The sequence below is a fragment of the Lycorma delicatula genome, chromosome 1 (genome assembly GCF_047948215.1).
Source record: "Lycorma delicatula isolate Av1 chromosome 1, ASM4794821v1, whole genome shotgun sequence".
Lineage (NCBI taxonomy): Eukaryota > Metazoa > Arthropoda > Insecta > Hemiptera > Fulgoridae > Lycorma > Lycorma delicatula.
In genome coordinates, this window is record NC_134455.1 from 241,366,854 (window position 1) to 241,388,870 (window position 22,017).

The 22,017-nt window shown below is 30.5% G+C and overlaps 1 protein-coding gene across 1 annotated transcript in view; it reads right to left on the reverse strand.

Moving 5' to 3' along the window:
• Positions 1 to 22,017, reverse strand: part of LOC142317791 (uncharacterized) — a 316,560-nt gene that overhangs the window by 69,256 nt on the left and 225,287 nt on the right. Inside the window, exon 3 of the mRNA XM_075354339.1 lies at positions 3,703 to 3,804. Coding sequence (XP_075210454.1) covers positions 3,703 to 3,804 — 102 coding nt within the window. The remainder of the gene's footprint in view (positions 1 to 3,702; positions 3,805 to 22,017) is intronic.

The following is a 22,017-nucleotide window of genomic DNA, read 5'->3' on the forward strand; positions in this document are numbered from 1 at the left end:
AATATCTCACTTTATTCCTTAGAGTATGCTTGATAGTACCATCCAGCCTTTTAAGTCACTAATTTTATTTTATATATCACCTTCCCTGAGGTATGATATTATCCCCCAAAAAATGGTATTATGCACACCCGAAAAACCTAAATCATGAAACCTGTTGTATTATGCTGTCTTTAAGAACTATTTTTGATTTTTAAAGGACATGTTCCACAGAATGTCATTACTTAGATTTTTCAGCTGAAGTCATTAGACTGTATCCCTTAGTCATCCTTTGAAGCTCATGAAAACTCTGCACACTGCAGAGTGTTTTCTTTATCCAACATGATAACATGGTTGTCTGCAAAAAACAAAGTATGGACGGAATTCATGTAACACATCATCTATATACAAACTAAACAACATGGAGACAGGCTACATCCCTGCCTTAATCCTTAATTTACAACTTTCAACTTATTATTCCCTACTGTACATATCTTTGAATCTGTGTACATACATTTAATTGCCCCTATTAAGTGCTTTGGAATTCCTCTTCCCCTTAAAATATCTAACATAATTGTTCTATGCCACCATATCAAATGTCTTAATATAATCTATAAAAAAGCAAATGGATCTCTTTATTAAATTCTCTATTCTTCTCAATAATTTGCTTCAGAGCAAACATGTTATTTGAACAAGATCTCCCATGCTCTAAAGATAGATTACTCCTCCTCATTGTTACAATCCTAGAAAATATCTTATATGCCACATTCACAAGACTTATTCCTCAATAGTTTTCACAATCTGATCTTCTTCCTTTTTTAAAAAATAGGACAAATAACTGCCACTGTTCAGTCTGATGGCATACTCTTATGTATCCAACATGTATTAATGAACCTCAAAAACCTTAACTTAAAAGTTTATGATGCACTTTTAAACATCTCATCCTTTAACGCATCACTTCCACAAGCTTTCCTATTTTGCATACATTTTAGGGCTTCTTCCCATTCTCCATACTGGATGTTGTCAACAGATGAAAGATCACATGAATTATACCTTATTACCTTAAACGCCATTTCCTGATGACCATGCTTATCATTTTCCACATCTGAAATATATTTGTCCCAACTCTCTTGCTGAGCTTTCCTAGTTTTAGTCTGCGCAATATTAAGTAGCGTACGATATTCCTCCCTGCTTCATACTTTATTCGTTTTAGTAGCTGTAAGGCATTTATAAGCAATGTTTTTCTTTTCAAATTCCTCCTTCACCTTATCATTCCACACACAATTATTCCTCCATTTCCTCTTCCTGATCTTCCCCAATGGTTCCAAAGCAGCTCCTTCCAAAATAGATTTCACATTATGACACGCTTCCTCCACTATATCACTCAAACCAAGGAACCCATCATGCACAGCCAAGTCCCTGCTGATATAAACACCTCATAAAGTAATCCTGCAACATGTCAACCTTTCTCCCTGTGCCCTTTTCTCTTTTCCTTTCACACGTCTTTTCAACAATCTCAAGCATCCAAACAACATGAAATTGTCTCTGCCAATATCACCCTCTATACACCCGGTCATTTGTAAACAATTTTATTAAGTATGGCCCATTAGTATTAATATATAAATTATTTATATAATAGTTTCCACTTACCAACAATCTTTAATACTAATGTTCGAGCGCTTTCGAATTATTAATCCATCCTCAGCAATAATGATGTGTTATACATTATAATTTACTTCACATATCATTAATTATACTAAATTGAATTTTATAAAACTATAAATATAACAATTGATTGTCAAAAGGTAAAATAAAATTAATATTATCTGTCACTATTATCTGTCACGTCAGTATGAACGTCTCAATTGTTATGTATAATATAACAATTGACTTATGCATACTAATTGAGACCTTCATACTGATATGATGGATAACGTTAACTTTATTTTACCTTTTGACAATCAATTGTTATATTTATATTTTTATAAAATTACTTTAGTGTATAATTAATTGTACATAAAGTAAATAATTATAATGTATAACACATCATTATTCCTTAGGATGGATTAATAATCTAAAAGTACTCGAGCATTACTATTAAAGATTGTTAGTAAGTGGAAACTATTACATAAATAATTTATTTGTAAACAAGTTAATCAGTTTTGCATTTGCAAGGAAATAGTCAATTGTACTCCTATTTCTTCTGGCAGCCCATATATATTTTGTGGATTTCCGTATGTTTATAAGAAGCTATTTCCTATCCTTAATCCATTAAATGAAGTCACATTTTACAACGCCTTTCTATTTAAATTATATACAATCTCATTTGCTTACCAGCTGTTTCAACATTCGATATACATCCCACTGTAGCATTCAGATCACCACCCACTATAAAATAATGATTCTTATTACAGCTATTCAAAGTATTTTGGTGTGTCCCATAAAAATCCTCTACTTTTGTCCTTCCCCTGCTGCATATACAATGAAAAGAACTATATATCCTCTCTCCACTTTACATTGTACTCATATAATTCTATCTGAAACCCACTTGTAAGAGTGGATTTTATCTTTCCATTTTTTATTCATAATGGCCACTCCTGATGTTGCATGATCTTGTATCTCTAAACCACTATAAAACACTGTTCGCACACCCAAATCATAAGAACCCCTCTGTTTCTTCTTAGTTTTCCTTGTTATTGTCACATCTATGTCAGTGGCTTCCATCATCTTAACAAGCTCCACCTCCTTCCTCATCAATGATCATACATTCCATGTACGCACATTTAATTTTTCCGATAGTCCAAAAGTCCTTTTTTCTTCAAAATGTCCCCCATCAACATTAACCTTAATTCATCCAACCTTTCTTCTTTGGATGGTTAAAAGTATATAAAATTCAAATAAAATAAATATTCAAAACTAGGTTCATGAAATTATCATCTTCTGTAATAGATCATCTATAATTACCATCTTATATGTTCTGTGATTACCATCTTTTGTGTGATTACCATCTTCTGCTGGTGTGTGTGTGCATGTGCATGCGCACACGTATATATTAAACATGTATATTACACATGTATATATTAAATTTGTTCAGTATTTATTTATTTTTATTTTCCAAAATAAGGTCCAGCATGAGAATCAAAAGACTTAGAAAAAATGGAAATAGGAGTAAAAAGTTGAAGAAACTGAGGTAATTTTTCCGTTAGCATCTGTTATAAGCGGCAATAATGTACAATATCTACAAACTTTTCTATACATGCTTGTAGAATATTTGTGTGTGTTGGCTGGGACTTTATGCATATGTTCAAACTGTGTGTACTTACTGGTCCAGTTCATGTGTTAAAAAAGTAACAAAGTTTTAAATAAGTAACAGAAATATGTTGACCATTTTTGCAGTGTTTTACTATGGTGAATTTGGTGTCAATATTTAACAGCAGTAGAATAATGAAGTGAATTTAGAGAGGTCTGTATCTTCTTTATAAATGAACAAGATATTTAATATTAATATTCCAGAAAAATATTTAAAAATATTTCTTACATTACTCTCTTGTATTACTTTCCAATTTATTTTATTTAATTTTAAAATAAATATTTCAGAATTTTTATAAACCTAAATATGACAACATAACTTATTACTGCAATAATTAAAATGGTAATTATAAACACAAAAAAAGCAACAGGTAATTGTATTTTTATCTGGTGAAAGAAATTCTGATTGCTTATTACCTGTTTCCAGAGCGAGAAAATGTTGCAAAGAGAGAGAAGCTTTTGTCTGTCCCTGACGGTAATGGTCTTTACTATCTCGGTACAGCTGTAGGTGAAGGCAATCTGAAAAATAATTCATTTAAATAAAAAACACATTTTAGAGAAGATTTAATGATGCATTATAAATTAAAGCCTACATGCATTTACACAGAAAATGTAGGAACTATTATTTTCTGAATGCAGTATATACAGTGTACATTACAGTATGCTAAAAAAGAAGACTAATTGCTGAAATAAAATCAGATGACATAGGCCAGCATATTTGTTGCAATTTAAATTTGTTTATATCAAGATCTTTTTTTTTTTTTATTAAACTGTGGAACACAATATATAATTATAACGGACTTTATCATCAAAGTCGCTTTTAGATTAACTTGCTTTAGCCGTCCATTTACGTTGCTGTAAACGGAGGAGGTGTGCGTAAGGCAACTTACATACGAACTGATTTTCCTGAAATAAGTATCAAATGATTCGTTAAAATATTGTGAGCGGAAAACAACAAACTAAAATTTTAACGAATCAAAACTACCGAACAGTAGAAACTATTTTTAATCAAATAAAAGGAAGATTATCCATTCTCATGAAATAATTTACCTAATTAATGTTTTTTGAAAGAGAATTTCAAAAGTTTACATGGTATTGGATCGCCCAACAATAAAATGCAGCCAGCCTTCGTGGCGTGAATGGTAGCGTCTCGGTTTTTCATCCGGAGATCCCGGGTTCGAATCTCGGTCAGGCATTGTATTTTCACACACACTAAAAATCATTCATCTCATCCTCTGAAGCAATACCTAACGGTGATCCCGGAAGTTAAACAAAAAAAAAAGAAAAAAGAATATAATGTATATGGATAGTTATAGAACTAAAATATAATTTACTATAAATAATTAAAAAATGTCCCAAAATTACAATAATAATATTTTTTTGTGTGGAAGGGAGGTGGAAATGTATTTACGCACCGATTGCTGGGCTCTCACTGTTGGTTTTATAAACCGCCATCAATTGACTACCGGCTAAAACCACCCCTTCCTTTCTACCAGGACTCAACCCTGAACGGTTTTACCCATTAATTCAGACCAAATCCTCCTATCCTAGCCTGAGAAGACCGCTACCCAGTTTCACCTGGGTCAGGACTACCCAGGTTGCCTTTCTTGGTCTAGAGAATGCCCCTGACGAATCAAGTCACACTCTTCCACCTGTTTTGATCACGGAGCATCATCGCTTGATAATTTTGATTGCCGCATGAAGATGAAGCGTGAAGAAAAAATCCTTCAAGAGTAAATTGTAGCAGATAGCACTCAGCAAAACTGTCCGGTTTTTAAAAAGGAAGCGGCGATCTAACAAACAAAAATGTTGAGAAAGATCAACTATTTCGAAGCTAGGAAGATTGTTTAAGCTCAAACGCCAGGAAAGAAATCCTTTCCACAAGTAGCGAGGAGCAATGCTTCGAACATATCTTCATCCCAACTCATAGATAATTTATCAAAACGGATAACGCTTGGATTGTCTCAGTTCTTGACAAATGTATGTAAACTAGGACAACCAAAACTACACCGAACATTAAAGTGCACAAAATTGTTCAAGAAAAGCCAAGGTACTAGAGACACTGAAAAAAGATACATTGCAGTGCATGATGTATCTAAAAGCAAATCTGTCCCAAATACCATAAAAGTAAAAGGACACAACCAGCTGATAAAAGGAGGTTGATCGGAAGGCTGTGATAGGTCTTCTGGAGCTCTCACTTAGTGCTGGGCCTCATGACCTTCCTCGGCGAGAATGGTCCAGAATGCACCTGGACACCCGTCTAGCCAGGAAATGAATTCCGGGGACTCATCTGGGAATATTTTCATTTTGAACGACGTGAATGAGATCAGTTCGCTTGGATCGCAGGTGGAACCTGTTATAGGCCAGAGATTTCGAAATACGAAGGAATAGTCTGGGGGGAAGCCACGATCCTCAAAATAACTTAGCGTTTGTTTTAACAAATCTATTTTATTTTATGAAGACACCTGAAACGCCATGTAGGTAAGTGATAGAAAGTCTTAATAATTAATTTTGTTTGTGCAGAAATTGTACGGAATGGGCTAATAGCCTCATGTATTTTAGCAACACGGCTAATGACTATAGTAGATAGTGCCCTAATCCCCCCAAAAAATGTAATGAATATACAATGTAAAATGTAATAATCGTACAATTTAAAACGTTCCCCATTAATAATTACTTCTCCATCAAAATATTTACATAGATCATTTAAAATCAGCGAATGTAAGACTGGACTTAATAATCATCCTTGCTTGAGGTCAATCAGGCGTCTAAAATACTCAAAGGCTCTGCAATTCCAAATCGCAGAAAATATTCCTTCAATATCTTTTAATAGCGTTACAAATTTGGATGTCAACAAAGCACAACAACGTTTACAACACAAAGCGTATCTATTTTTCCGGTCAAAAATGACAGTAAGATCTACAAAAAATCGAAGACTTGATATTTTGAGATAAACTCTTGATATTTACTATATTTGTTGCCCTGAAAATATTATAGATCGTCCAAACCCCTTTCTGAAATCTGCTTGCATTATTTTAGCAACCTTTGACTGATTATCAGTATGTGCCTATTCTATAACTTATTTTTAGTAACAGTTAAAAGGTATTTACCCTATTAGTATTTTCCCGATTGTATTGCAGAAAGATATTCCTCTATAGTTTGTTATTTTCTTCAGATTATCTTTGTTAAAAATTGGGAATCTTATTGATCTTTTAAATACTTCAATGATTTACGGCTAGGTAAATTCTGTTTTATATGAATGTACACAAAACAATTTGTCTTAAAAGATCTCCTAAGATATTTTTATAAAATTCACGCTGTACTTTCTTATATAGAGGATCCTTAATATCTTTTACATTTTTTAATTGTATCATTGAACAATTTTATAGTTTCTTTAATCATTAAGGTTTAGCGAAGTACATTCGGTCGTAAATCAGTTCAAGATTAAGAAAATTCTCAACAGGAGAAAACCAGTGTACTGTAGAAATATTATTATTGATTAGAAACATTTCCTTGAACCGTTCTCCAAAAATCACATAAATTTTTCACAGCATCTACGGCCTTGACACATTATGCAATACTTAATTGCATTCAATTATGTATTGCAGAAGTAATGCACTACTTAATTGCATTCACAGGAGAATGCAGTACATAATTGCTTGTATAATAAAAATATCCTTTCTACCAAAAAATAACAGTCTCTGATTAATAGAGCCTTAAAGATTATGATAATAGATGATTATGTCAAGGGTTAAATGAAGCATGTGTTTAATAAAAACCACGTAGCGAATGAAAACAATTAAAATATAAAAGATAATTACTGAAAATTAAATGTGTATGGATAAGTAAAATTTATATATATATATATATATATATATATAAACTAAATCTACGAGTATAAACAATTAGTTGTTAATATACTGTAATATACTGTATATATTGTAACATGTATATTTGTATATATTGTATTGGATTTTGATTCCCGTTGATAGCTCCAAAGAATTTTTATTTTATTTTTGTAATTCTTTTCTTATTTTAATTGTAATATTGTTAAGAATTTCAAAAGAAAATTAATCTTATTTTGCTGTTTACTAATACTAGCACGCAAATAAAACTTTTCGAGGACATCAAAGGATGGCCTGTACAACACCATCATCGTTCTTAATGGATTTTAAAGATCAAAATTGATCGATAATTCTCTTAGTAATCCTATCCTGCGGTAATCTTAACAAGTGTGCACAGAAAGAAATTCGCTTCTTTTTCATAGTATCATTTAAGGATTTCAAGTTTTCGTACAGAAATTTATTAGGCAATAATCTGTACTGATTTTCGTGTTTATATTTTTTGTTTATGCAGGTTCTAAGAATCCTGCGTTCAACTTTAAGCAAAGGTTCAGTCCTATTTTTCTGATTTAATCTAAATAAAGTCTCGCTCGCGTAAGTAATTACTGGTTAACCACAGTTTTGTAATGTCTAATTATAGTGTTAATCGAGAGCGATTTTTTGTTGTAAGTATTTTTGGATACTTGTAGCACTTTAAATAATTTATTAAGTCTTTCAGTCCAATTTTGTTTTTCGTTACAATTACAAGTAATGATCTCTCCAATATATTTAAATATTTCTACAAGTTCTACTTTGTTTCCATTAATATTCGCAGAATTAATAACTAAAGGATCTATAACCATCATTTTAGTCTTTTCGTAAGAAATTTTAAGTCCAATTTTATTCGCAAGTTCTTCTATACTTGTTATTTGTATTCTGGCATAATTTGTATTCTAGCTAATAAAGCTAATAGTATCGCTTCTGCGATACTATTAGCTTTTATTTATAATTTTTTTTTTTTTTTTATTCATAAATCTCGTAATTTCAAATATCATCAGATTATATCGATTTCATATCATGAGCATAGATTTTTTTAAAATTAAAATTTTTACCTGGAATCCCACCATATTTATCAATGTAATTGTGTGTGAAATTTGATAATAATTATATTATTAACAAAAAAAAATTATATTGTTACAAAACGTTTAAATAAATTAATAATAATATATTTAATTCTAATATTTATAACAAATTTACAAGTATATAAATATATTAAACGAAAATCCAGAACATGTTAGGAAAAATTAACACCTATTTTGTAGCCTTAAAACATGTCACTCCTATAAATTAGTAGCAATAAATTAAAATCCCTTTTATTCGAAAAAATACGCATAATAAATTCGGCAATGAAAATGCAAATAATGATTAAATAAATTTTACACATGAGGACTGGATTAGAGAAATAAAATCAGTTTAAAGTATTAAAAATTCATAATATACTTTTTTAAATTAATATAAATGCGGTACGAAAATAATAGTTTCATTATCTACCAGTAAAGTGTAATAACAACAATAAAAATATAGATTTTTTTTTAACTACTGATTTAATAAATCTCTATACCTAAAATTCTAATTTTAATTAATTATAGTAAAATCTGCTCTGAAGAAGCAGAGAGGTTCTTAATGGAGACAGAAAAAAACCAGGAACTGTAAAATCTTTTAAATTAATTAATGTAAAAATTGTTTAGGAGACGGTATATAGGTATTCTTATTTTTATTGCAGATTAAAAGGTTTTTAAATAAAAACCTTAAATACAGATATCATCCCGATAAATTGTATATATTTTAATAATTCAAATACTTTACCTCAAAATATTAAAAAAAAAATGAGATTTTTACAAGTGTTTTTTTTTTAAATTAATGTTTTATAAGTGACAGTTTGAAAAGTAAACTAGGAGAAAATTCCCTCTTATTTCATGTAAGGTTGAAGATCCAATATCCCTTTATACTAAAAAAATTGAAATTTATAAGGAAGTTAAATGCGGTAGCTATAGTATTTTTTATTAATACTTGCAGTACCATGTGGGTAATGCTACGATTATAATCAATTCGTAAAACTTATATAGTCTGAAAGTATTTATATTAATAATAATAATATTTGGAGCAAAGTTATAAAAGTCAAAATTAATGTTATTTTATATAAGAATAATAATGTTGAATAAACCGCAGCTATGTATTAAGTTCTGTTATTTTACGATTGTTTGCCGACTTGCAACTTATAGCAATATACAGGAATTAAATACGTTTAGAGTTTCTAATTTAATCCTGAATACGACATCTAGCGGTATAGCTGGTATGCGCATTTGAAACACAATATCCGGTTTGAGCGCTACCTATTTCCGCCTTTCGTGTTAAAGGAAAATGTCATCCCGGTCAGGTATGGCATTTTCATACGCTACAAAATTGCCATTTTCATCTCATCCTCTGAAGAAATACCTTCCTTTTTTGGCCTCCGGAACTACCGGAGGCCAAAAAAAAAAGAATAAAAGAAGTAACAGCTGTTATTGTTTATTTTTTATTGTCATTCTTGTAACAGCTGTAAACGACCTGACACTTGTCAGGTCGTTTACACTCTCAAAAAATAATAACTATCCTATGTCACATTTATAATGGAAAGTGTGGAGAGTGAAGTGGTTTCCCGTTTTCTTCATTGAACCGAAAATGCTGTTGGACTTATACACCCAAATACAGGTGAAATCAATGTTACAAGCGATACATAAATTTTTTTCGCCAAAGGGGCACACTCTATAGCAAATATTGTAACTTTCAGAGAAATGAATATTTTCTGTTCCCTCTGTACCACAAATACAAACGTCACATCCAAAAGAAAGACCGGTGTAAAATAAGAGGCTTTAGAATGACAGGAATTTCTTTAATTTCCTTTTGATGCTATGCTATATAATTATAATTCTTTTTCAACACTGGGCCAAACCTATTAATATTGCATTACACATTCAGAACGTAGATATTTTTTACTATTCTTTTCAAGTTGAAGCTTTGTTTGAAATGACTTCTGATCTTTTTTTAGTTTTAAATTTCAGTTTGTAAAATAAAATGTTACTTTTTCTTTTTTAATAAAAAGATTTAGTAATTTCCATAAATTTACATCTGAAAATTTCCAAATTTTTTATATCTGAAACGATTTAAGCAGATGTATTTATCAGTTTCAACTATTAAATAAAAATATCTAAAAATAAAAAACTGCTTGATTTTGTTTCCACTAACGCTGTAGTTAAAACTTATTATACCTTTAAGCTGAATTTGAATTTTGAACTTGCAGTTTGATTTGGATTTTCGAGTAGATATTGCAGCTGTTGATCAATGATTACACTGATTTAATTCTAAAAATAACATTTTCACGAAAACATTTTAAAAATTTGTGTATTCCATTAACAAAACAAGCAGTCTGTAGTAAACTATTATTGATATCAAAAGGTTGCTGAAGAAAGTTAGATACTCTTCGTAAAAATATCTCAACTATTGCTGCAAGAAAGTGACCTTGAAATTACTTCCAATGAAACTTTTTGTTGAAGGGTAAACGACATTTTTTGGAATGCTGAAGCGAGAAAATATAGCGGATAGGATAAAAAAAATTGTGTTAATTTTTTATATATTCAGGCTTTGGTGCTGACTTAAAATAAAATAAATTACTTTCATACTAAAAATTTATTTATACTCTTGACCCCCGTAGGGGAAGACGATCCCAGACTTGTGACGAATCCAGTCACCAAACCACCCCTACGTTCCTAGCCTTGATGGGCTATACCGGAGGTCGTCTTTTAGACCCTCTAAACCTGATAACGCAACACAGTTATCAGTTTGGCCTCTATCAGGATGCCACTGAAGCAAATGCCTCGACAGACATTTCCATCATTGTATTTACACATCTTACTATCGCCTTCGTGCGCCTTCTTCTAACCACGACTACTCATCATAACTTAAAATTAACAGTAAACCAACCGAGAACTTTTACGTATAAGATGTTAACTGACTACATGATAGTTCTTACATTTACTTTATCTATTCCTGCTTCCTTTAGTACGGTTAGAAATAAGCAGGCTTTAAAAAAATCTGAGTGTTTCACTAACATCAATAATTCCATATAATAATCTACGTAGCCTATTTATTGAATTCTACTTTCTCTAATAAAGGTAATCCATTTTAGTGGTATATTTTCAATTCCTAGTGTCTTATTTTTGTTTAAATTAAACGCAACTTATGCAGTGGATTTATCAAATGTTATTACCCAGTTTAATCTTTTAAAAGTTTTTTTGTAAAAATATAAAACATATACATTATTATTAAACATAAAGTGTGCAAAATATTCTCAGTTAAGTGCAATTTACAATTGTTAATACACAATCAATAAATCAATGTTATATACACTCTGAGTATGATAAAACTCATAAATTCTAATGAAATTTGTAATTTTTAACGGCTAACTCCAGATCCAGCCAACAAATATTTTTCTTATTTTAACTTTTTTTTTGAGAGGGGAAGCGAGATATTGTGTCTACTTTAGTTATCTTTTGAATTCTAAAAGCGATGTTTATATGTTCATATTCGAAATGAATTATTTCGGGTAATTCTCTTAATATATCTTCGAAACGATACATAATTCTTTTTCAGTCTTGCTATGATGTTTCTGAATTTATTCTCATCTTATACAATCGTATTAACTCTTGTGAGTTTGCAGAAGTTGTTTTCTTGTCTTGTAGTTTTTTTTAAATCGATCATTTTATAGTGACTGACATAAATATATGAGACAAATGGTAATGATATATAGAGTGTGTCATGAAGTTCTCCCGGGATTTTCATAACTTATTGTATTCGTGAAAATAATAGAAAAAGCTTATGTAAACTTATGTCCTAAAATGCTTCGTTTGCGAGTAACGCTAGTAAAAGATTTCGCTTGGATTTCAGCTACACTGATGAAATGAGTCGTACTGAAATTTTTAGGACGTTAATTGAGGAGCAGAATTAGTGATTGTTTAATGATGTTTACCTGAAAAACCAAATAAAATAAGTCCCAGAACCGAATCTGCAGTAGTTTATGAGAAATCTGGAGTGAAAACCAATAAATTAGGGTAAAAACCCCTTTTTTTATGCTAGACGTACAACAATTTTGTTAAATGGGTAATAAACACAAAACACATGTAGAAAATTTAATTCTGAACAAAATGGTGTAAGATAAGTTGAATAAACAAAGAAAAGTTAGAAAAATTATTATATTTAATAATTATTATATTTTGGAGGTTTGAACTTTCATTAACTTAAATTAACACTAATTTAAGTGTTATTGAAATGAAGTCTTCGTGAAGATTTTCTAATGTACTTATGGAGGAAATGTATATTGTAAACACGCGCTCCTTACCCACACGTATTCGAACGTATGAGAGAAACGTATACATAATTACAATTTTTTTTTTATTTAGTCATTAAGTTTATATAGTTAGTCATTAAGAAAAAATTATTAAGCCAATTTTTGATAAAAGGCAATTAATTATTTTCTTTAAACCGTTGATCATATTTTATAGAAAGCAACAAAAAAAGTTCAGTATATTTTATACAAACAAAGCACGTAATAATTCCACAGATGATTGGATAAACGAAATGTTCTGACGAAGTTAAATTAATTGAAAAATTCTATTACGAGACGTCTGCTGATCCAGTCCAAATGGTGGTGTTTAAAATTGTTTTACTACTTTAGATATATAAATATATTTGTGAGCATTAAAATGTAATACATCTGTCGCGATATAAATATGGAGCAATTTCTTCTCCTACTTAGTGCGTGTGCGCGCGCCCGATATATATATATATATATTTATTCCAAATTCCAACTTTTAATTTAATTATCTTTAATGTAAAAAAGGTAAAAGTTCTATAATAATTTAAATAAAGTAGAATCAATCAATCATTCAAAGATGCATTTCACACTTACAGGACAATGTGTGGAGACCGTAGCATATTATAATACTGATCTAATAATTAATATTATAATATATCTAAATATAATATCTTAGTATAATGTTTTCCACACGCACATAGTAATGGAGCACTGCTAACTTGAACTTCGTTATCGTGTTTTCAGAAAAATTCTTGATGTACGAGTATAAACAGTAATCATGAAAAACATAAAAATACACTTTGTTCCGTATTAATAGAATGTATAACAATTACTAACTCATATGAATTTCGCGATACTAGGGAAACTAAATCTACCTAAGAGTTCTAATGAGTTAGTATAAGTGCTCTAGGGGAAGCAAAATCCTTGTCTCATGCAAAGAACTAAATTTCGAGAGCATTCAGATTCGGAAATTTAGGATCAGCTGTGTAACCGGCTGCAGATCCATATCTGGACTGATACAGTTTCTGGTGTCACAACTACTGTTTGCTGTCAATGACGTGAAGACTTCAAAAGAAACGTTCCCTGAAAGGTGAATTATGCACCTCCGTAATAGCAACTGGGTTAAATCGTCAATTAATAGTTATACAATTCTTTTAGTTAAGTATTGTAACTTAAAACATTAAGAGATACGAGGACTGGTTTGTGACCTAAAGCTTAAAATATGAAATTAATATTTATTTATATTAGAAATAAATAAGAAATTAAATCTCGACTGAAGTTTTAAATGGTATTGTAGTAATTTAGTATAATTACAACAGGATTTAAAAACAAATTCCGCGTAAAAAATAATTTTATAATTACAAGTAAAACAATGTTTCTCTGTTGATTTTGTAAATTTTAAGGTCGTTATTTTATTACAATACGCAATAAATAAATTAGGAACTGATTTTCTAAATTTTTTTTTCTCTGTAGGTGATAAAGAACTATACGGTTACATTGTTTTTCGGACTAATTTAAATAACATTAAATTTAATAAGTTCTCCAACCCGTTTGGTAAATTTCATCGGCAAAAGTTAAAAATAATTTAATTAAAAAGAAGCTTTCAACACAGTCGTAGGACTTTCCCGGAATGCGGCTTTAGCCGCGTGAATCCTACAACTATGGGTTGTTTCTGATGCACGTCTTGCACTCGCAACTTAATTTAAAATATTTATCATTTTATTTAAATATAATATTTTTTCGTTTATTCAGTTCAATGTTATAACTAAAGCGCAGGCGCACACCATATTTAATTCGCGCGAGTGTGACGGTACTAACGGCGACGGTCGGCACTAAGTTAGGTAATGTAATTTCATAGCTTAGAACAAATTTCGCTTGTACGGTCGGCACACTGGTGAAGCCGCGAGGTTTCACCAGATACCACCGAGTCAACCGGGCGATCGAGTTCGAGACCAAGCAAGACCGAGCTATTTTTTACTCTTTAAATATTATTCATTTATTTAATTCTAACGCTCACCTGTGATGTCACAACATAGCAGTAGTTTAGAGCATTTTATGTTTAAGAGTGCGATTTTGCAAAAGTCTTCTTGCAAATATTGCCATTTTTTAATTAACAAATGTGCCTAACAAAAATATGTCCTTAATTAGACTAAATTTCGAGATACTGAGGGTGATCTTGCTGTACAGCCTCACCCCCTTTACCTTAAAGTTGAAAATTTAGTGGGATCAGTGCCCCTTATATAGAAGTAATCTGACCAAGTTTGGTCAAAATCGGTCCAATAATTCTGTAGATATAAGGTGATTTAGAGGTACACACGTACATACGAACATTAACATCCGGTAAATTTCCATCCGGTTTTTTGGGTCTCTTATGTGTCAAAATATCAAGATCCAGTGAAAACCGCGTATGCCTAAATTGGGCAGATGACAATACTTTCCCTTCTTGAGTTAAAGCGCTATCTAAACGGAATAGTAAAATTAATCGAGGAATTGTGTTTTAATTAAATCTTTATAATGCGAGTATGTTTCCTGTATGAATTGAAGATTAAAAAAGAAACGTTAACCGAGTATTCTGTTTACTATGAGGACGGTTTCACGAGACGGCATGGATTCCGTCCCAAATCTTCTTCTGAGTGGCAGTGTAAATTAACTTTGTAAATAGTCTATTTTAGCTTCAATACATTTTTAGTGTAAATGCTTAAAAGTTACAAATATAGCATAGCCTATGCAAAGTTAAGAGTATAACTACTAAAAATTAATATTCATTAAATAGAAAAATCAAGAACACTAATTCATATCCCTATAATAGGTTTTTACTACGGAACTAATACACTAAAAATAAAAATTTTATAGATAAGCGATAAAACAAATTTTTTAAACTTTAAAACTTCAATTTTAAAAGTTTTAGCTTAATAATGTAATACTGAATTGAAATGGAAGGGTGAGAAATGGAATGGGAAATTTATGGAAAGTATGAATTAGGTCAAAACTAGAATGTTAGTTCCTTGGAAGTATAAGTAAATTATGAAGGTAAAATAAATTAATTTTCAGGTTATGATACGATAGACTTCTAACTAATATAGTGGGGAGGTTAAGAAAACAAACACAAAAATTCAATTTTTATATTTAAAAAAAACGGGAAATACTATTAAGTGTTGTATAAAAAGTTATAGTCGTATTTTCTCCGTCGCTTTTAAAACTTCCCTTTGATAACGTGCGAATCTTTCCTCTCGGTGTACTGAAAAACTAATTCATCTCACTATAAAGGGGCCCATTCATCAATAAAAGTGCAAAATTCAGTATTTTTAGATAATGTTTATTATTTTTATATTAATTTATTGTTTAAATTAGATATTTTACAATGACTTTATCTGAAAGTTCATATCAATTTTATATTATATTATAGACATAAGTTCATTCTTTTAGATTGGATTATTAACTGACCAGCAATGTGTTCTTGGGAATGAAAATATCTTTGAATAGTAATGTTTACATAAGGTGAAAAAAAAAAAAACAAAAAAAAAACATTGCGTTTAATCATAGATAAAAAATACCAGTACGATACACACAGAACATTTTATGAAACATAACATGACATAGGAACAATAAATGTTACTCTGATTACAATTAAAAATAAAATTATTATTGTTAATAAAATTAACTTCATAATAATGAAAATTAAATTTTTTTTCTTTGTTTTAAGTCGCATCTGTTACAAGGTCATTAGCGACTACAGTGGGGTTGACCCGTCAATATTTCTCAGATCCCAGCCAGAAATCGAGTCTGGAAACATTGTTGTAACAAATAGCACGTACCGCCTGGGCCATCAAAGCAGTCAATCTTAAATTTGTAATATTTTAATTGAATGGTAAAACTAATTTACTAATAACTATATATATATATATATATATATATATATATATATATATATATATATATATATTCAAATTCATCCTTTAGTTATAAAACAACTAATATTTTAATAAATTTGATTATAAATTTATATACCTTAGTACTGGTAATAAAATATTTCTTAACGTTAGAAATTAATTAATTATAAAAACAATTAAGGAAGTAAATACGACCACAGTGCGTTTCAGTTTGGCTCTATTCCAAACGGAACCGTAGCAAACAGAAAAAAAGAAAAAACTAACTTCTACCCTACCTTAAGCCGTTCGCCAATAAATTGTCGTTTGCTTAGAGCGGGGACATTAAAATAATTTAAAATATCTAGTACGTCACGAGAGAGCGTAAAATATACTGCATTACAGTTTATAATGCTATTGGGATGAATTCAACAATAGAACTGAGAAAACATTGGTAATCTTCATTCTTTTTATATGAGTGTACCTTGTGTTAAACAAATTTATTTATTTTTTCGTATTAGCATTCTGCACTGTAGTAAATAAGTTCATTTGTAGTCTCTTCAGACGTAATTATAACTGGTATAATTCTAAGACAATTAACTTTCCGGCTTCGTTGAAATTTTTGGATTATTCTGATTAATTTTTAAAATACCATGAAGTTTTACTTGAGGAAAAAAATTTTTAATTAAAAAATGTTACTTCACCGATTTAATTAATAAAAATATAAATTTGTATTTATACTAAAACTAAAAAGTGACGATAATTTACATTACAGTTATATTTCCATTAAACGAGTCGTATAGAATAGTATAATACATTTCCACTGAATAAGCATGGGTGGGTAAGTAGATTAAAAAATAAAAATTTATTACTTAACAGTTACTTGTTAAATTAATAAAGAAAGTTAGTGCATACTTCCGTTTTATTTCTGCTATACATTCATTTATTTATTAAGATGCTCATCTTTATTCATCTTTAATGAAACTCTAGGTTGATGCAGTACTAACCTTCATTTAAACTTACTTTACGTGCAATTTAAAAAGTATGTCGGCCCACCCTCCAGCATGTTTTATAAATGATTTGAACAGAAATATTTTTATACTTTTTTTATCTTATTCTCACTAGAATATTATTCTTGTTAAAATAATAAGGACTTTCGCAAATCATGATCGAGTTTGGTCAGAAATGTTGTTGAATAAATTTCACATTTTCCTAACTATTTTCATTCAGATTATTGCTAAGGATTCAAACTGGCTAATGTTTTATAGCAGGACCAGCAGTATGTAAATTTTATCTAGAATCTTTTTAACTTGGTTTTAAATTTGTTGTGTACAACACAACTGGGGTGATAATACGCATACGTGGTATGAGAACATGAAGAAACAGATCACCATCGTAGAGGCCACGCTACCGTACCGGTGAAAACAGATTAAGGCTGAAACGCGCATCTACCTTTTGTTATCAAAAACAAGCATTAGTTGAGAAAGCAAGAGTAGTGCTTTCATTTGTCCGATTCAACCTTCAACAGATCCTTTTATTGGGAGAAACCGGTTTTTTTCATTTTTTCGACACTGAACTAATCTGATTTAAAATTTTTATTTGTATCCTTCCATAACTCAACTGACTGAAACGTAAGATTATGATATGCAACCTGTTTTTTGACCTGAGTCCCATATTAATTTTACAGACGTCTCTTCCTTAGCCCAAGTTCGGCTAATAAGGCAAATAAGCGTTATACAATATGCCTTTCTTTTTTAATCTGTTCATGTAATTGGGATTTTTCCTCATTAAGTTGTATTAAACTGTAAATTTCTACTTGTAATATACCTTCCTAAAATCTAAAGAAAATTGAAACTTATTTTTCTTCTTTATTTTTCTAGCCAGTTTACAATACAATTTAATTTTTGTTTATGAGAAATTTGGTGGATTATCTTCTGGATGTTTGAGTTTTGACAACTGTGTGACTACTACCCTATTTTTGGGCGAATTAGGAAATTTTTCTGTCAGTAAACAAGAAAGGAAACTGCTATTCATCTAGAAGCCATATTCATTCAAAGATGACGATTATTTCAAAAGAGAAAGATAGGAATGAAACCGGTATCTTCTCTAGCATGGATTATTCTGTCGCTTTTCGAAATTGGAAACGACACATCTTTTTGTACACAATATTTTTATGCTTTCTGTTGACAGTGTGAACTCAAAACGTAGGTCTCATCAAAAAATACGAATATGAGTCCAGCATGACCTAAATGAAAGAAAGGGCTAAAAAAATATCGATAAGTAAAACTAATTTGTATAATTCTTCTTAAGTACGGTATTTAGCAATTAAAAATAAACAAATTTATATTGAAAGTTATTGAATTTCATTGAGAATTTATCTATTATTTTGAACTCTTTTCCATCTAAATCCAATTCGGGCAGAGTAGCTAAGCTACTTTTGCCGCAAAAAAACTGGTTCAATCGTTTTTTGTATGATAATAATTTTTTACAGAGTATGTAAGCAACCTTTAGACGAATGGAAGTAAATTACTGTGCGGCTAATGGAATTGTTATCAAAAATGTTTAGCACTTTCATTTAAGTGTTTTTTTCCCAGGTAACGCTACCTGTTTCTGACAAGGGCTCTCTTTTAATTTTATCTACATTTAGTTTAGACACCTAGTAGCACCTGTAACGCGGATTTAACTTTTTTGTGATGGATAATAAAAGTACCAGCATAATCAGTCATAATTATTATAGCATCTACATTAACCCCTTTCGTTTGCGATGAATGTATTTACCGCCTAATCAAGACAAATTAAATTATAAAGGAGACATTGAGAAACTAACTAAGAAGATATAAATAAAATAGGCCCACTGTAAAATAAAAACTGGTAAAAACATAAACACAAATTTAATAAATATTCATGGAAGAACCAGTAAACGCAACAAAACCGGTACATAATGAATATTCACACAATTGCCTCGAATGCAGGAGAGTAATAAAACAAATTATGCAAATAATATTGTTTGTGTATGTAAATAAAAAATGAGACAAAATAACAATTTTAAACACTATTTAAGACAGAGAATTATTATTTTTATTATTATTATTATTCTCGTATGAATATCTGGAAGTTTCAAGATATCCATGCAGTTTTCTGAATTCGGAGCCCATAGACCGTCGCGTTTCTTGTTCGTGACGTATGAGTGAGGCTATAGTCTTGTACAGACTCATACCTGAGATGTGTGATAACCACTAGAGAACACCGGTAATCACGATCAAGTATTCAAATCCGAATAAAGGTAACCCGCCTTTATTAGGATTCGAACCTGAGAACTCTCGACTTTGAAATCAGCTGATTTCCGACGATCTAATTTATTTATTTGTGGTTTTGTTAATCCGTCATATATCCATCTAGATTCATTCCCGCAATTCGGATAAGCTCTTATAGACTTCAGGTAAAATCAGATGTCCATTCCATTGTGAGTGACTGTGTAAAATAATCACTACAAACAAATATAAATTGAAGTTTATAAAAACACTCTATTTTTCTTCCCAACCAGAGGAAAAAAACAGTTGCGAATTGGGATGTGCCTGTGAATGGTAACCTAATTTATTTACGACCACTAGACCAACCCAGCGGGTTAGAAAATGAGTAATTTCGATGTTGTATTATCTTACTGATAAAACTAAAGGCAGAACAGCGATGAATCACCTTATTTGTCGATACGTTACAGATTTGTTTCGACTGTGTTATATTGTTGACATAAAGAGTGGAAGTAGAGCGGTATGATTTGTTCGTGTGTAAAGATTCATCAGTTTGAAATTGGATAATAACAGGGGCTCCCCGTCCATAAGAATCAATTTACTCAGATGGATCGTTTAAAAACGCAATTATAATTATTCATGGCATTGATACAACTCAATAAGGTGTTTTCGAAAATATTTTAAGCACAGGGGATCTAAAATCGTGAAAACACAGTGTTTTATAGTAAAATTTTATTTTATACTTTGCACTACTTATATAAAAAAATTAAAGTTAAGGTCAATCTTTATTGGGTCAAAGTTAATTACCGTATCTCGAAAACAGGATACAATCAGCATCCCCAGCGCTATATACTCTTGTCTGGCTGAAAATGATTCATTCTGATTGGTTGTGGGAAATTGGGTAAGGGGGAATGGTGCATTATGGTAGTGATCAGTTCCATAGATTCAGAACTACTTTTAAGTTTTTGGTCTATCAGCTGTGGTATTGTTTGCTGGAGCCAATCATTGCAAGGTATGTAAGTCATTATGAAGGTATGTTTTGTACATACCAAGCTAACATCTTTATTAGCCAGAAAGTTCGAGACTGAGCCGAGTACAAGCGAGTTAAACCATAGTGTTTGGTGTATTAAAAAATCTGACTGACATTGTGTCCATGTTAGCGTTAATAAGCATTGCTGATAATGAGTTTACTGAAAGTAGTGTATAACAACATACGATTAGCCCACAAAGGTTTCGCTCTCCTAATTATTGTTTACTTACAAAAAGAGAGTTTTTCTAAAAGGTTTTTGATCTGAATTTGCTAATAGAAAATGAACAAAAATCAAATAGAAATCGAAAGATCAGTCGAAATTTAATTTTAAAACCTATGGTTAAATAATTTCGATTATTTAACAGTCGAATACGCACTTAGCTTTAGATTTTTATTTGTTTTTAAAGTCGTGTTAAGCTTCTTCTATTTACTAGTTTAGTAATTATTGTCTTTTAAACTTTATGTCCAGTTTTTTAAGTCAAATATTTTTTAAATGTTAAATACCTTACAGTGTCAGGTTCAGAAATTTCTGTGTCATTGAAGTAAATATGAATTATAAATGTAACACGTTTCAGAAGATATTAAAAGGTAAATATGGTGGATAAATGTGTCATCAGCAACTATAACAGTCAATGTTTGAGATAAAATAAGTTTAATTGCTGTGCAGGTGTGTACAAAGGTGACTTATAAAACTGACGTTTACCAACCGCAGTTGTGGTTTTGTTAATCCGTCATATATCCATCTAGATTCATTCCCGCAATTCGGATAAGCTTTCATAGACTTCAGGTAAAATCAGGTGTCCATTCCATTGTGAATGACTGTCTAAAATAATCACTACAAACAAATATAAATTGAAGTTTATAAAAACACTCTATTTTTCTTCCCAACCAAAGGAAAAAACCAGTTGCGAATTGGGATGTGCTTGTGAATAGTAACTGGTGCAGGTTCAAATTAATATCTTTAGCTTTAATGAGATTGTAGAAAGTTTGTTTGTCATCTCAATTATCTGCCAATCATTCAGGCTCTTGTCGCTTTCAAATGAAGTTATGTAAAAACATGATTTTTTTATGAAAATCTTGAATAGTATACTTGATCTAAGTTTAAAATTCAGCTAAATTTTATCAGAAAATTTTGATGATCTTTTCTTTGGGAACGAGTAATTATCTGAAGGGAGCAGGATGTACAGCTAGTTTTTAATAAAAGGATTATAAATGCCAAACTTAAATATAAATCGGGATTAATCTTCCTTAGTAAAATATTCTTCTATTCATACACAAGTTCTGTATTTGATAGTGGAATTTTCCTTCATTAACAGTAACTTCTCGGATATTGTCTTTTAAGTGATGGTGAAAATTA